The sequence below is a fragment of the Crocodylus siamensis genome, chromosome 4 (genome assembly GCF_052110815.1).
Source record: "Crocodylus siamensis isolate JL-2025a chromosome 4, ASM5211081v1, whole genome shotgun sequence".
Classification (NCBI taxonomy): Eukaryota; Metazoa; Chordata; order Crocodylia; family Crocodylidae; genus Crocodylus; species Crocodylus siamensis.
This window is the reverse complement of record NC_143398.1, coordinates 51,662,874-51,676,769: the sequence shown is the minus strand read 5'-3', so window position 1 is coordinate 51,676,769 and position 13,896 is coordinate 51,662,874. Positions and strand designations below refer to the sequence as shown.

Sequence of the window (13,896 nt, the reverse complement as noted above, 5' to 3'; positions counted from 1 at the left end):
CCTGCTGGGATCAGAAACAGAGGTTCCTGGCTGGAGAGTCTTGCCCTCCACTCAGGGTCAGATCAATCATCATATTTGCAGTCAGGAAGAAATTTTACCCCATGGTCAGATTGGTATGGACATCATATTGGTATGAGATTTTTCTGCCTTCCTCTGTAGTAGGGGGTATGGCCCTCTACCATAACTATACCTCCTGAGCATATATTGATAACATGTTATAGAATTGGATGTTGTGCTTCCCCTGCTTTACCTGTGGCACGTTAGGGCATTAGGTCTAGGTTGTGTCAGGGTTGATGGTAGTTTTATGCAGAGTGCAGATTATGGTTTGTATGGAACAGTTTGGATATGGATGATCCTGCCTCATGCAGGGGTTGGACTAGATGACCTTGGGAGGTCCTTGCCAGTTCGACTTCTCTATGACTCTATATCTGTAGCACTAAATGCACCCTTTAGTGGTATAAGAAGTGAATGTTCACCCATTCAGGCTGTTTGTAGCAATACAAAGACAGTAAAGACATTACAAAATAGTAATGGTTTTGTAGCACTTCATGAAGTGCCCATACCCTTGTAAGTGCTATGCAAAACTGTATCTAGGATCCTTTGGGAGAGTGGCTGGCTCCTTGAAAGTCCATCCAGCTGTAAGCTGTCAGAAATTCCTTTTGGGACCATGCTGCAGCTGTGACTCCCAGAACACCAAGCCTTCTAGGTTACTCTGGCCGCTTTGGTGGCACCACAGGGGGCCCTGCCACTGGGGTCAGAATATTAGCTCCTGATGATGTCCTTCTTAACACTGATGCTCTGGCAGCCATGGCAGCACCACCAGGGGCTTGCAGGATTTCTAGTCAGCTATTGCCATTAGGTGTGTGCGAAACGGGCTGTATTCAATTCGGCCTGAATCAGAGACAGTGATTCAATTTGTTGATTTGCATCACTGTCCCTGATCCCATTTGGCTGAATCTGAAGATTCGATGCTGATTCAGAGAATCAGTGATTTGGCCATAGACACAGCTTTAAATGTTTTTTGTACCTACCTTGAGGTACCAGGCATGGCTTGTGAATGCTGAGATGGTCAGGTGGATGGAATCTCCCACAGGACCATGGGGGAGCCCCCCCGCATGCTCAGCAGTGAACCCGGAAGAAGACCAGAAGTATTTCTGATCCACTTCTGGGTCTGCTGCTGAGTGCATGGGTGCCCCCCCCCATGGCCCTTGGCTTGGCAATCAGCTGCGGGGGATCCCGGGTGCCCCCCCAAGACCCAGAAGGCACCAGTAGCCGAGCCAGGGTGGCACCCCCAGCGTTTAATCTTTCCAAATCTCTCTGACTTGATTCAGAGGGTTCCAATTCAATTCAGAGAAATAAAGTGTCTTCTGATTCGATTTGGAGACAAATTGAATCAGGGACCAAAGCTTCGCACAGCCCTAACTGCCATGGCTATCTCACTGCAGGCTTCTCTTGAGGCAGAGGGATCAAAGGAGACATGCCTAGTCACCCCCGGCTGAAGACCTTGCCTATGTGTAGCTCTGCAGCCAGGAGGCTTGAATGCCTATAGTGCTACAATGTGCTGAGATACTTTGCAGCGCTATAAATGAACACCTGTCAATACCCTTACTTCTCCTGTTCCACAGTTCCCATCCTCTGATAGTTAGAAGCTATTTCCTAATTTCCAATCTTACTTCATCTATAATCAGTTTCTACCCTTTTGTTCTTATGCCAATATTATCCTTCAGTTTAAAATGGCTCTTCTCCCTCCTTCCCAATTATTCCCCTAATGTTTTTACAGAGAACAATCATATTTTCTTCTCAGCCTTCATATTTTGTGGGCTAAAAAAGCACCTGTTTTTAATCTCCTCTTGTAAAACAGGCTCTTCCTTCCCAAATAAATCTAATAAGTTCTTCTAATATACTCGTTCCAGCCTGAGTTCATCTTTTGTGAGGGACCTCCACCTTTCTCAAAATATCCCAGAGAAAATCTCCAAAGTACCTAACACAATGGCATTAATACTTCCCTATCTCTATGGGAAACAAATCACTTGACTTATGTTTCTGCTTGTCCCCCTTTTTCCCTTGCTGCTCAATTCAGCAGGTGCAAGGAGAGGCAAATGGTGCCAGTGTTCACACCCTGGGCTCTAGAGCCATGTGAAAGCTTTGGCAGCTGGAAGGGGAAAGGCAGTGGAGGCCCATCTCTTTCTGCCTAATGCACACCTACATGGCTCTGGCACAGCACCTGGAAACAAAAGAGTTATTTCAAAGAAAGTGTCATTGCTGTGGGACAGAGGACAGTCCCACTCCCACCATGTTCCAAAAGCATGTAGCTTTCTCTTCAGGAGACGCTATTAGGGCACTAGGAAGCAAGAGATGCTGAGCTAAAATACAGTACTGCCAGATGGGCAGTTTTGCATCTGTCCTTCCCTCCCACAGGCCTGAGATCCTACAATCCCACAGGCAGCACTAGAAATCTCCCTGCAGGCTAATGGAAGCCAATGGCCCATCAACCTTCATCCCTACTGTTGCACAGGGCACTGAGCCAAGCACCTCACTGCTCAACCTCAGTCCAGCCGGTTTCAGTAACTTCTCTGCCATATACCTTAGCAGACCCTTAGCCCTTCACCTTCTATCCCCCTTCCCAGCCCATTACACCCATCTATAAGAACTGCCTGGATGAGAGCCATAACCCTTTCTGCCTTTAGCCTCTCCTCCCTGTGATACCCTTAGCAAGCAGAAGGAGGGAACAGGCCACATTTGAATGTAAATCAATTACTTATTTCTGTAATTATGCTAAACTTAAATTATTTTATAAATTTAAAATACTACAGAAGACTAAACTTTTTACTTTGTATTGATAAACCTAAAATTACTAATATTGTATTTCTTCATTTTTAATATAATTTAAAATACTTAAGATTTGCCAAAGAATGGAATTAATGCTAGCATGTGGCCATTGGCCCATTTCTGATTATAAGTTTTATCCCCCTGCAAAAAAGGTTGAGCACCACCACTCTAAAGCCATGCATCCTACTAAGGTTCAACTGACAGGTCTGCAGTTAGCCAGAAATTTTTTTGTCTCCTTCTTAAATAAAGGTACCGTGCATGATGTTCTTTAAGCATATGGAATCATTTTCAATGTCACAGATGTATTAAAAATCCTTGCTATCAGACTTGCAGTTTCAGGCAACAATCATTTTAGTAAGTCTGGGATAGAAATCTTCTGCCACTACATGCAACTTGATTATATTAAACTTTAAGTTCTACTTCTACCTCAAAAATAGTAAATTCCATTTCTAGATTTTAATTCCCATTAGTCATCCTACCTTTGCCATATTCCCAGGTTCATTAGTACCTTTACTGAAAACTGAGGCAACATATTCATTTTATTTTCTGGATCCTATGCAGATTTTCTTCAATCACCCCCCACATAACCCTACTGCACTGCAGTCCTACTTCTCTTATTCTCTTTTATTTACAGAGCTAAACTCTTTTTTACTACTTGTTTTAATATCCTTTACAAGGTCTAGAGCAGCTCTACTTTAGGCGATTTTCCCTTTATCTCTAGACTTTCCTACCTATAAGAAAAAGCTTTCCTTCCTCAACAATCTTCTTTTCCTTGCAGACTCCCTTAATTATTACTCTTAATGTCCTTCTTGAATTGGCTAGTCATCCTGCTAGGACTAGAGCCTTTTCCTGCAACAACTTTATTTATTTAATTTTTGTATGTAATAATATTTCCAGAAAGGTTTTGCAAATTTTACTTAAATAAATTCCAAACTTCCTCCATATTCAAAACCTGGATCTCTCCAGTCAAGCTGATTTCTCTAACTAGGTCTCTTAGCTTTTAAAAAATATACCAATTTAGAAGAGGATGAGCATGAGCATACATCAGCTGATCTATTTTAATTGCTGTATGTTTCTGCTCTATCCCAGAGTAAAAGAAAACTAAACTATAATATTTCTGGTAACTTTCTGATTAAATTTTACATACTATAGCAGACGCATGAAACGGAGCAGATTGGCTGACACATGCTCATAAGAGTTCTACTTTGAGGAGTTTAAACTGATACAACTGTTTTTTGTCTGCCCACACACAAAGACTAGACTTTTGAAAGCGAAAACCTTAGTTACAGATGCACACGTTTACCCCTCCATTTGATAAACAGAATCAACCCATGGCTTTTCAACCTGAAATAATTTCTAGCACTCATTCTTCTTTAATGGTCTTGCTATGAAAAGCCAAGCATAAAACAGTACAACTTCCTGTTCACTCAGTGCCTCTTCCATTGGTCAAGAATAACTGCATCCCACTGCTATTAATATTTTGTTCTCCAATCTACATCTCACTAGGTAAGGCTTAAATAACTTTGCAGGGACCTCTATTCATCTCCAAACTCAACTATATTGTTAGCTTGTCTAACAGATCATTAACAGTATTCTAAAACAATTCCTGAAGCGATTCTGACCCAAAGATATTCTGTTTTATCCACACCTGCAGGCTGACCATTAGGCTCTCATTGATAGTTCAGTGGAGAACTATCAATGTGTAAGGGCACATTTAAAGGATCAAAACTAGATTATAAGTCTCTCCTTACTCATTCTTCTGTAACCTTGACACAACAAGGTTCCCACCTTGGAGGAAATGCCTTTTGGATGGTGCAAACAGCTATCTCCACTGATACCTCGGTAGCCCTTGACTTATCAAATAGAGACTGGCTTCGATTTTCCTGAAGGAAGATGGTTCACTCAGTATAAAATATTTGTTGGGGATTAACAAAAATGCAAGCGTAAGACATTCACTTCAAAGAATTCATTTTAAGGGAAATGAGAGGAATGAAAGACAACTGAGATAATGTTAGAGAACAGTTCAAATACACATGAAACACTCATGTGTGAGACTGAGGGGGAAGGGACAGAAACAATAGATTACATGTATTAAGAAAATGAGAACATAAAATGCTTCCAAATAGCCTGATGCAAACACAATAAACACACTGGGAAATTACAAGTTCGGAAGATAAGTCAATGCTGCAGATAAAGACTGAGAGAAACCTACATTTCATATCTTCTCTTTTATGTAAGTTGATGTGTTAATTTAAACAAGAACAAGAACAACAACCCCCCAAACATTTTAGCACCATCACAATGGTTTTAACCTTAGCTATTAAAAATAAATAAGTTACTTTTATATGAAAAGGGTTTAAGAACAGCTGTCTGGGGTTCGGCTTTGTGATTTCCAGTACCTCCAAGGTGTGGACACTCTTGTAAACACCCCTGTGAATGCTCCACTATTGTTTTCTAATTCAGCATCACTTAGTGCTGAATCATGTTTTTGTGAAGGTGGATAGACTGATAAACTAGGTACAGATCAGTCCCTTGAAAAACCAGAAATTGTTACATGCTCTTTTATTGTGAAACCGCTTGGTTTTGTGGGGCTTGTTTCAATTGGTGAGGAACCATACTGAACACAGACCAACTGGCTAAAATAGCCTAACCTCCTACTTACTCGCAGGGTGGACACTATGGCTACTTGCAGACATTACAATATATATATGCACGCTTTACTGGAAGAAGCAGAACGTTACTTCGACTCAGCTTCACAGCGTCTGTATACATTGGGCACTTCATTGGGGCTTTTGGGCACTTTTATCTAAAGTTGGTTCAATCAGCTATTAGATAGAAGCGCCAAAAAGCTTCACTAGAGCGCCCTCTCTATACAGACATCAACCAAGCCAGGTCCAACTAATGCGCTGCCTCTTCTGGGCATGCACCGGGGCTTAGGGTGGAAGTGTGCAGAGTTTAAAGTACCATTTTGTTTTGGTTTTTTTAACATTTGCAAGAAGTCTATGTGTTTAGGCATATATAAATCTCTCACAACTCTGGAGAATGTGCATATTCAAAATAAATATATAAAGCTATTAAATAAGTTTTGTATTTAAATGATTTAGAGATGCCCAGGAAGTGGAAATGGGGAAAGAGCAATACTTAAAAATATACTGTATTGGGTACTTTTATCATTTTGGGATGATGGAACGTGCCTATTCAATCATGGAACAGATATCTTTTTGGCTAATACCAAAGTTACTGAAGGCTGAAGAGAAAAAGGAGAGGAGAGAGAAAGTCAGGCTAATCACTGGCACTTTCTTTTGAGGAATATAGTGCAGGTATTTGTTCCATAGGCTACTTTGCTCTCTAATAAACTACTAGTGTGAGTGAAAGACTCCTTAGGCAGTTGGGGGAGGAGCTCATAATGGCTGACATTGCAAAGAGATGTCCTCTCTTTTCCTATTCCCCTTAACGCTCATGGCAAGGTGAATGGTGGGGGCTAAAGGCAGTCCTCTCAGAATAGGTGGGAATGGTCAAGGAAAGAAGGAAAGCCCGCACTGTGATTTAATGAACTTTTCTCTTGGTCCCATGGGGGTTCATTATAATGAGGCTGTACTGTAGATAAACATAGTGAAATTTGTATTTATCCATACAAAGCTGTTCCTATGAATGCTTACTGTATAAAAGTAAATACATTATATTTTAAATGTTTCATTTTTTTTTAAATAAATATGCTGAATCCCAGGAGGGATAGCCAAGGTAATGGTCAAAAGACCAAGTAATTGCATGCTCTGCTTTGCATTCATTTCCTAATTGTTTAATTGTTTATAAGAATGGAGAGCCAGAAACTTGCTGAGGCGAACCTCCCCAAATAATATCTTTGGAGAGAGAAAGTTTAAAATGAAAGCTAATCCTGGCTATTGAGCAATATACAGAAATATCCTCTGCCCCTGGAGTGTTGCTAGAATAAATCTGAACTCCTAGAGCTGAGAGAGGACCAGTGGTTCATGTTCTTTTTTAAAATGTATTCTTCTCCTTATCTAATTTGTAGTAAAATGCTGGTATTAGTAACAATCTTTCAGTAGCTAAGTGGTATTCTTGGTGCTTAGATGACTACTCCATAGAGCAGGGGTTAGCATTGTTTCCCAACAGTGGGCTGGAATAACCAAGCTCAGGTCCAGGCAGGCCAACTCTAGGACCTGGATGCCACGACCTCTGCCACTTCTTTCTGCTGTCCAGCAGCAGTGTGGCATGGCCAAAGCAACAAGCTGCAGTGCAGGCAAAGCCCTCCACTGCTGAACACCAAAGCCCCCACAGTCCAGGGGATGGATCAATGGTTCCATGGGTGGTAGGTTGCTGACCTGTGATGAAGCCAAACAAATCAGATTATCTAAGAATCCAAAAAAGAACAGAATACCATCCTTTATAGGGGTAAGAATGTCTTAGTGATATCTTTTATTGGCTCAACTACTATATTTACTTAAATAAGAAGTTTCCCCCCAGTCAGCATGGGGAAAGAAGCTCCTCATCTTACTTTTGCATACAAGGAAACCTCATTGAATGAACTGTCATTTAATGCAACACATGCTCAGTAATGGAAGCCAACTATGAACTTGATTAAACGCAGCCAACATTGAGCCTGACTATAAAACACATGCTCGTATTATGCAAACATGCTGATGAGAACACACCACGTGCAGCCATCTGAATGAGATACATGGTAGTGCCCATTGTGCTCAGTTCACTATAGCGCTGATTCTTTTTTAAGATATGGTTAGCCACTAACTGAATATTTTCAACTTCCTCTTTACACCCACTGCTAAACTGTGCCTTTCTTTCCCATTTAACTTTGGGCTGATATAATGCATAGTTTATACTATATATAAAGTGCCTAAAAGCGTGTTATGGAGTACCTGTACTAAAACTTACAGGAGTTTCAAAACAGGTAAAATGCATAAATTCTAGATGAATTAAGTGTATGAGTTACCATAGTAATTTGCCTACATACAAATTACTACAGGCATGGTTTTTTCAAAATCAGTATTTTCAAATTTGCCCCTCACTTCCATATGCTCAGGGAGAGCAGGGCCTAACAATAAGGGGAGGAAAGAGGCTGCAGGGGAAAGAAGTTGTGGGGACAGAAGACAAGAAGGCCACCTGACCTTTGTAGATTTAATATTCCCGGCTATAGCAGTGGGAAGGAACAAATTCAAGACAAACCTCCAATAATTAGATTCTCTACCTGAAAATTATAACAAATTTATAAATTTTCCATACTTCCCAATCTAATAATTGGGAGAGGGGGGTATCTTAATTCAGGATTAGCATATATTCAAGTAAATATGGTATATATTTGGAATAAAGTTGCACAAGCTTTCAAAGGCAAGACATTCTTCATCAGGTCTCTTGCATTCAAAAGCTTGTCTACTTTATTCCAATGACACAATTGGTCCCAAAAAAGGTATCACCCTAAGAAATCCTTGCTTCTCACTTTCTGGACCCAATTTCTACATCACTCTTCTACTGCCCTTCATAGATTAATGTGCTACCATGATCCAGGATCTGTAACTGCTACACAATTCGTCCATTATCTCTTTTTAACAGCATCTGGAGAACAATCTTTTGAATTGTTAGCTGCAAAGTGACAATACTGAGAATACAGAATGAATGTACACGTAAAAGCAGACTATAAATGCTTTCCTTAATTGTCTGTATACAGTCTTACTTGGGAAAAGACACTGAACATAACACAATGAAAATTAAAAAAGAAGAATATTCTCATTCAAACCTGAGATGGTTATAATTAAAAATCTTTACAGCTGCCATTTTCAAATAATTAACACTGTCACCATCTAGGTGGTATTGTCCATATCAGGGGCAGGCAATTATTGGGGTTACAGGGTCACTTAACGAGTTCTGGCAAGCTGTCCAGGGCCGCAAGGGTAGTCCTGACCCTTGAAAGGTGCCCTGCCCCCTGGTCACCATCTTGGGACTGGAAGTCCTGCCCCCTTACCCCTGACCTTTGACATGGGAAGTCCCTCTCCTTGCCCCTAAAAGTACTCCTTTTGGAAAGGGGTTTTGCCATCTTGGAACTGGAAAAAAACAAATTACATACTAAAAATCAAACATTGACAATAATGTATTTTAATTTAATTAAAAATATATTTTTGTCCTGATTTGTATGTGTTTTGTTGTCTATATAGAGGTGATTGCATAATAGCTCAAAATGATGCCTTACTCATGTATATTGTGGGGGGAGGGTATGGAGGGGTAGGGGTAAGGGTGGGTGGGTATGGGTTTTGTGGGGGCCTGTAGGTGTGTGTATGTGGGGAGGGTGTTTGGATGTTGGTGGGTGGGTTTGGGGTTTGTGGAGGGCTATGCATGGGGGGCTGTGGGTGCGTGTGTGTGTGTGTGGAGGGGGAGTGTAGCAGTGTGCAGGGCTCTCCCCAGAGGCACCCAAATGTATAAAGACCACTGTACACACCATGATAACGTGAAGAATTCAATATGGGCTAATAATATCATAGAATCATAGAAGTAGGGTCGGAAGGGACCTTGTAGATCTTCAAGTCTGACCCCCCGCCTGGGCGGGAGAAAAAAATGGACTCAAATGAGTCCAGCCAGGTAGGTATCAAGCCTCTTCTTAAAGATCCCCAGGGTAATAAAATCATAGAAGTAGGGTTTTGAAGGGACCTTGTAGATCTTCAAGTTATCAGTTCAACAAATTAAACTACACTGCCAATGCTAAATTGGCAACTGGCAACTACCAATTAAACTACACTTCAAGATATCAGTTCAACCAATTAAACTACACTGCCATTTTCTCTTTTGTTGATAAACCAACTGACTATAAAACCGGAGATATCACAAGCATGATAAGTAACATGTATTTATGAGGAAAAAAAAAGATTTGGTTGTTTGAGTTGTTTCCGTGCTGTAATAAATCCTGTGATTAGAGTGGCATAAGGATTCTAGCCAAATATCTCAGTACAGTATTAAAAAACCCTCAAACACAAATCTATTTACATGTAATGGTCACAACACTATCAAGTATACCAGGTTGTTTTAACCTATCATAAATTGCTAAATGATTACAATAGAGCAAAAAAAGCAAAAAAGTAATGCTACTTGAGAAAGCTATGTAACTGCAATATACAAGACATCTACATCATTAAAATAGAACTACTTTATCCAGAAGCCTACACGAAGCACTTCATAAAAAGCTGTAAAACAAACACATTAAGAGGCTTTTCAAAGCAGCTGGGTTTTGATGGCTGATTCCAAGGGTACTGCATTTGATTCCAATATTGTGTTACTCTTAAAAGCATCCTTGAACTACATAAAAATCAATGGTTCATCATGTACCATCGGTTTCCATCTGGTTAACAAAACTACAGAACAAACAGTGTTTTTAAAACTGAAAACAGTATCAGTTATCTTTTATAGCAAAACATAAGTGTACAAATACCTGTCTGGCATTGAAAAGACCACCCATCACATTCATTTGAATTCACTGTACTAAAAAACCCACACATGTATTATCCTACCATTTTGTGTGAGCTTAGTGGAGCAGAGAAAAGATGTAATCCAGAAAGACTCTTTAGTAGTTTTTACTGCTTGGCTGTTGTTCCCTAGGAGAATTCCCTTTGAAAAGGGGAGTTTGAGGTAGCGACTAGAATCCTGAAGGCTTGTGTTTTCTTCACACTGTGAAAATAACAGATTTAAAATCATGGCACTGCGTACAAAGGGCCATATCCTCAACTTGTGTAAACTGTCCTAGCTCCACTCACTTCAACTGATCATTTTCACCAAATGAGGATCTTACCCAGAACGTATTGCAACAAGCTGATTCTGCTAGAGACTGTGCATTCCTTGAAAAAAAAATGAGGCATAAAATGGTACCTTGTTTTTACATCTGACAGCATCATTTTACATAAAGAAATGTTAATACCTTTATCCAAGCACTTCTGAAGACACACAATTTAAAAAATATGTGCAAAATATGCTTGTGCAAAATGCTGAATAAATTATGAAGTAAGATGCTTTAACATAGAAACAACACAAATGTCCAAAGGTACCATCTGTATTAGGAATGCACAAAAAACACCAGAAAAATACCCACCCAAGGTTTTATATAACCCTATTTCAAAAATGTATTTAGAACATCTAGTATATTATTGGTAAAAGAAACTATCAAAAAGAATATTTACAATGTTTATTAATTCTTTATGTCAGAATATTTACCCATGGCTTTATAAACTAATGTGGTTATAGAGAGTGGTTCCTAAGCAAATTCAGGTATTGAAAAGAAGACTTAGCTTGCTGTATAATTAAAAATAGCTACGGTTTTCAAGTGGGAAAATTAGAAATAATTTTAAGCTTGTAGACATACATCAACAGAACTAATACATTTTTTTTTATCATGTCTTCAGGGACAGTTCTCATTAGGTTTGGAAAACTTCTTTGGGTCTCTAGTAGTACCTATACATTTGATGTAAAACATTATCTATTCTACATAATTTTGAAAGGACCTATAGATATTTAACTCATGAATGGTATATCAACTTCCATCTCAACAGAAATATATTCTATTTATTGAAGGCTTGAATGAGAAATTTTAAAACAGGTATTATGGCAAATTGGTTTGCAAAGGAGGTAGCCAGAAGAGAGATCACACAGTAAAATATTCTCAATAGTTCTTAAGAACATGGAAGAATGTTATTTTTATGCTTGCATTTATATGCCATAACAGTTTTTAGCATTACAGAATTCTTTATGCATCTAGCATTCTGCATACAATTTAAATACACATTACAAGATACTATTACTTTCCAGTAAAACACACTGCACTGAAATATATAACCAGATGCAACCACAGTTACAAACTGGGAACATACAACTCAGTGGAGTACCAAAGGAGGATATTTTGAACACTGACAAAGCTATCATTCATTTGGCAATCATTGCAGCCTTCCTCAGTCTAATGTTTCTGGGCATTTTTTTGGAGTACATCTCAAACTAATCATCACAGTTAATGATTTCTGATTAAAATTACCTTGTGCACAATGAGTTCATGAGTGCCATCTGGCAATGTCCTCCCATTTTCCTGCATCAGAGCCACGAAAGAAAAGCCAAACAACTTCTTTTCACCCTTTTCTTTTGCTGAAACACACATGTAAATAAAAACATCACCACATTCAGGATTTAGGTTTATAATGTATGTTTTAGATAAAGCAATCAAAACTAATCCAACATGTAAATGCATAATTTGGCTTTTCTTAGGCGTCAGTCCATACTAAGACACGTTACATCTCTTTATTACATAATATCTCTTCCCAGGTTATGAAATGTCATGTTATTTTTTCTGTGAACTGATACCAAGCTCTGAGAGGTAATAGTGGGATTCTTTCATTTCTGGAGGACAGGGAATAAACTTGCAAGTCCCTTGATACAATGCTTTTATTACGCATGGGCCCAAAGCTAAACCTTGGACCTGACATTGCAAATTTCTAGGAAAGCTTATATCCATATTGAAGATTAGTAGCTCATAGGTGTAAACTGCATGCGTGCATTAGATTTTACTTCCACTAATTAACATCTACACTTTGTCATTGGTGTGACTCAGAAATTGGAATCAATTAACGATGTCATTGTTCTAGGCTATGCCAATCCAGGTGCCAAAGGCATGAATAACATTTTGCAGGAAAGTTTAGAGCTAAACAAATCCCTTCTTCAAGCAGTTTACAATTTAAGACTCCAATTCCCCAATATAAGTCCCTATGATTTATATTAACAACATACACAAATACATTCATCTTTCAAACTCTACCTTTTTCTGGCCTGTGCCAATCAAAAAAACCCAAGAAGAACAAAACCCCACAAGATGCCAGATTCTGTTTCAAAGACGAAACATCGACCGGTAAGACTAGATTTCTTATGACAAAAACACGTGTTACAATGCCCATCTACTGTCTGCATTGAATAGATTTGGTGATCTCTGTATGCAAGAAAGAAGGAACACCAATTTGACATCAGCTACAGAAAGACACAAAAGCCTGTGGTCGACCACTTCAATGTCCCTGGACACTCCATTGCTGACCTCAGAATTGCTGTTCTGACTGGGAAAAATATTAAAACCCAGTTTGAACAGAAAATTATAAAACAGGTCATCATAAAAACTGGACTATATTAAGTATGATTTAAACAGAGAGTACAGATTTTTATCTCATTACTGGAATTAATTTTTGTGACCCTGTTGTTCCTACCGGTTCTCTGTTTATATGTCTCTCACAGCACTCCGCTTACCTCCCTCTTCCTCCTGCACCCTCTTATTTTTCCACCTATGGTATTCTAATTACTCACTCCACTTTACCCTGATAAGTTGTCTTTTCACAATGTCTGATGAAGTAAACTTTGGTTCATAAAAGCTCTCTGTCTCTCAAAGGAAATCGAGAAGAACAACACAGCAGTTGCAAAAGCTGAAATTGCACTTTAGAACAACAAGAAAATGCTCGTTCAAATGGCTGCTTCAGAAAAAGAAAATATTTTTACCCTACAAATATATTACTTTCACAGCATTTGATGTTTTGCAAGGTTTAAATGGCTCTTGAGCATTTAGATACACTTTGGGCCACAAACACTTATTTTACTCTTGACCTAATGGGAAAACTCTAAACTATCTTGATGTCATTCCTTGATGCAAATATATCTATCTTTGATTTCCTAGCTGCTCTGTAATCCCACAAATGCTTGTCAAAGCAGGCTCTGCTCTCCCTGGAGTACTCTGTCAGCTTAGCCAGTTAGTTTTCATGTGCAAGGCTTCCTTTAAGCAATTTGCTTTTATTGACAGCATGAGAACTGCTGATTGTATATACAGCTTAGTCTGCCTCCTTGTGAAACGTCAGAATTATTTTGCCACTGCACATGCTTTTGATTATATTTGCTATTGTTGAAATTTATACAGTGCATGCTACCTATGACAACAGTAGATATTATTAGAATGTGCTTGTACTTGAGGTTTCAGATATGCTGGAGACATGCAACCAAAGGGTAAGATTTGGGCTCACCCAAAGTGAAAATGTGGTC

General features: G+C 39.1%; 1 protein-coding gene across 2 annotated transcripts in view; it reads right to left on the bottom strand.

The window, feature by feature from the left end:
• Nucleotides 1–13,896, bottom strand: part of DOCK4 (dedicator of cytokinesis 4) — a 423,704-nt gene that overhangs the window by 117,794 nt on the left and 292,014 nt on the right. For both annotated transcript variants that reach the window (XM_090042292.1, XM_090042293.1), the window contains exons 16-17: nt 11,867–11,973; nt 10,359–10,515 (exon numbers count right to left, since the gene is read on the bottom strand). In XM_090042292.1, the coding sequence (XP_089898418.1) occupies nt 10,359–10,515; nt 11,867–11,973 (264 nt within the window). The remainder of the gene's footprint in view (nt 1–10,358; nt 10,516–11,866; nt 11,974–13,896) is intronic.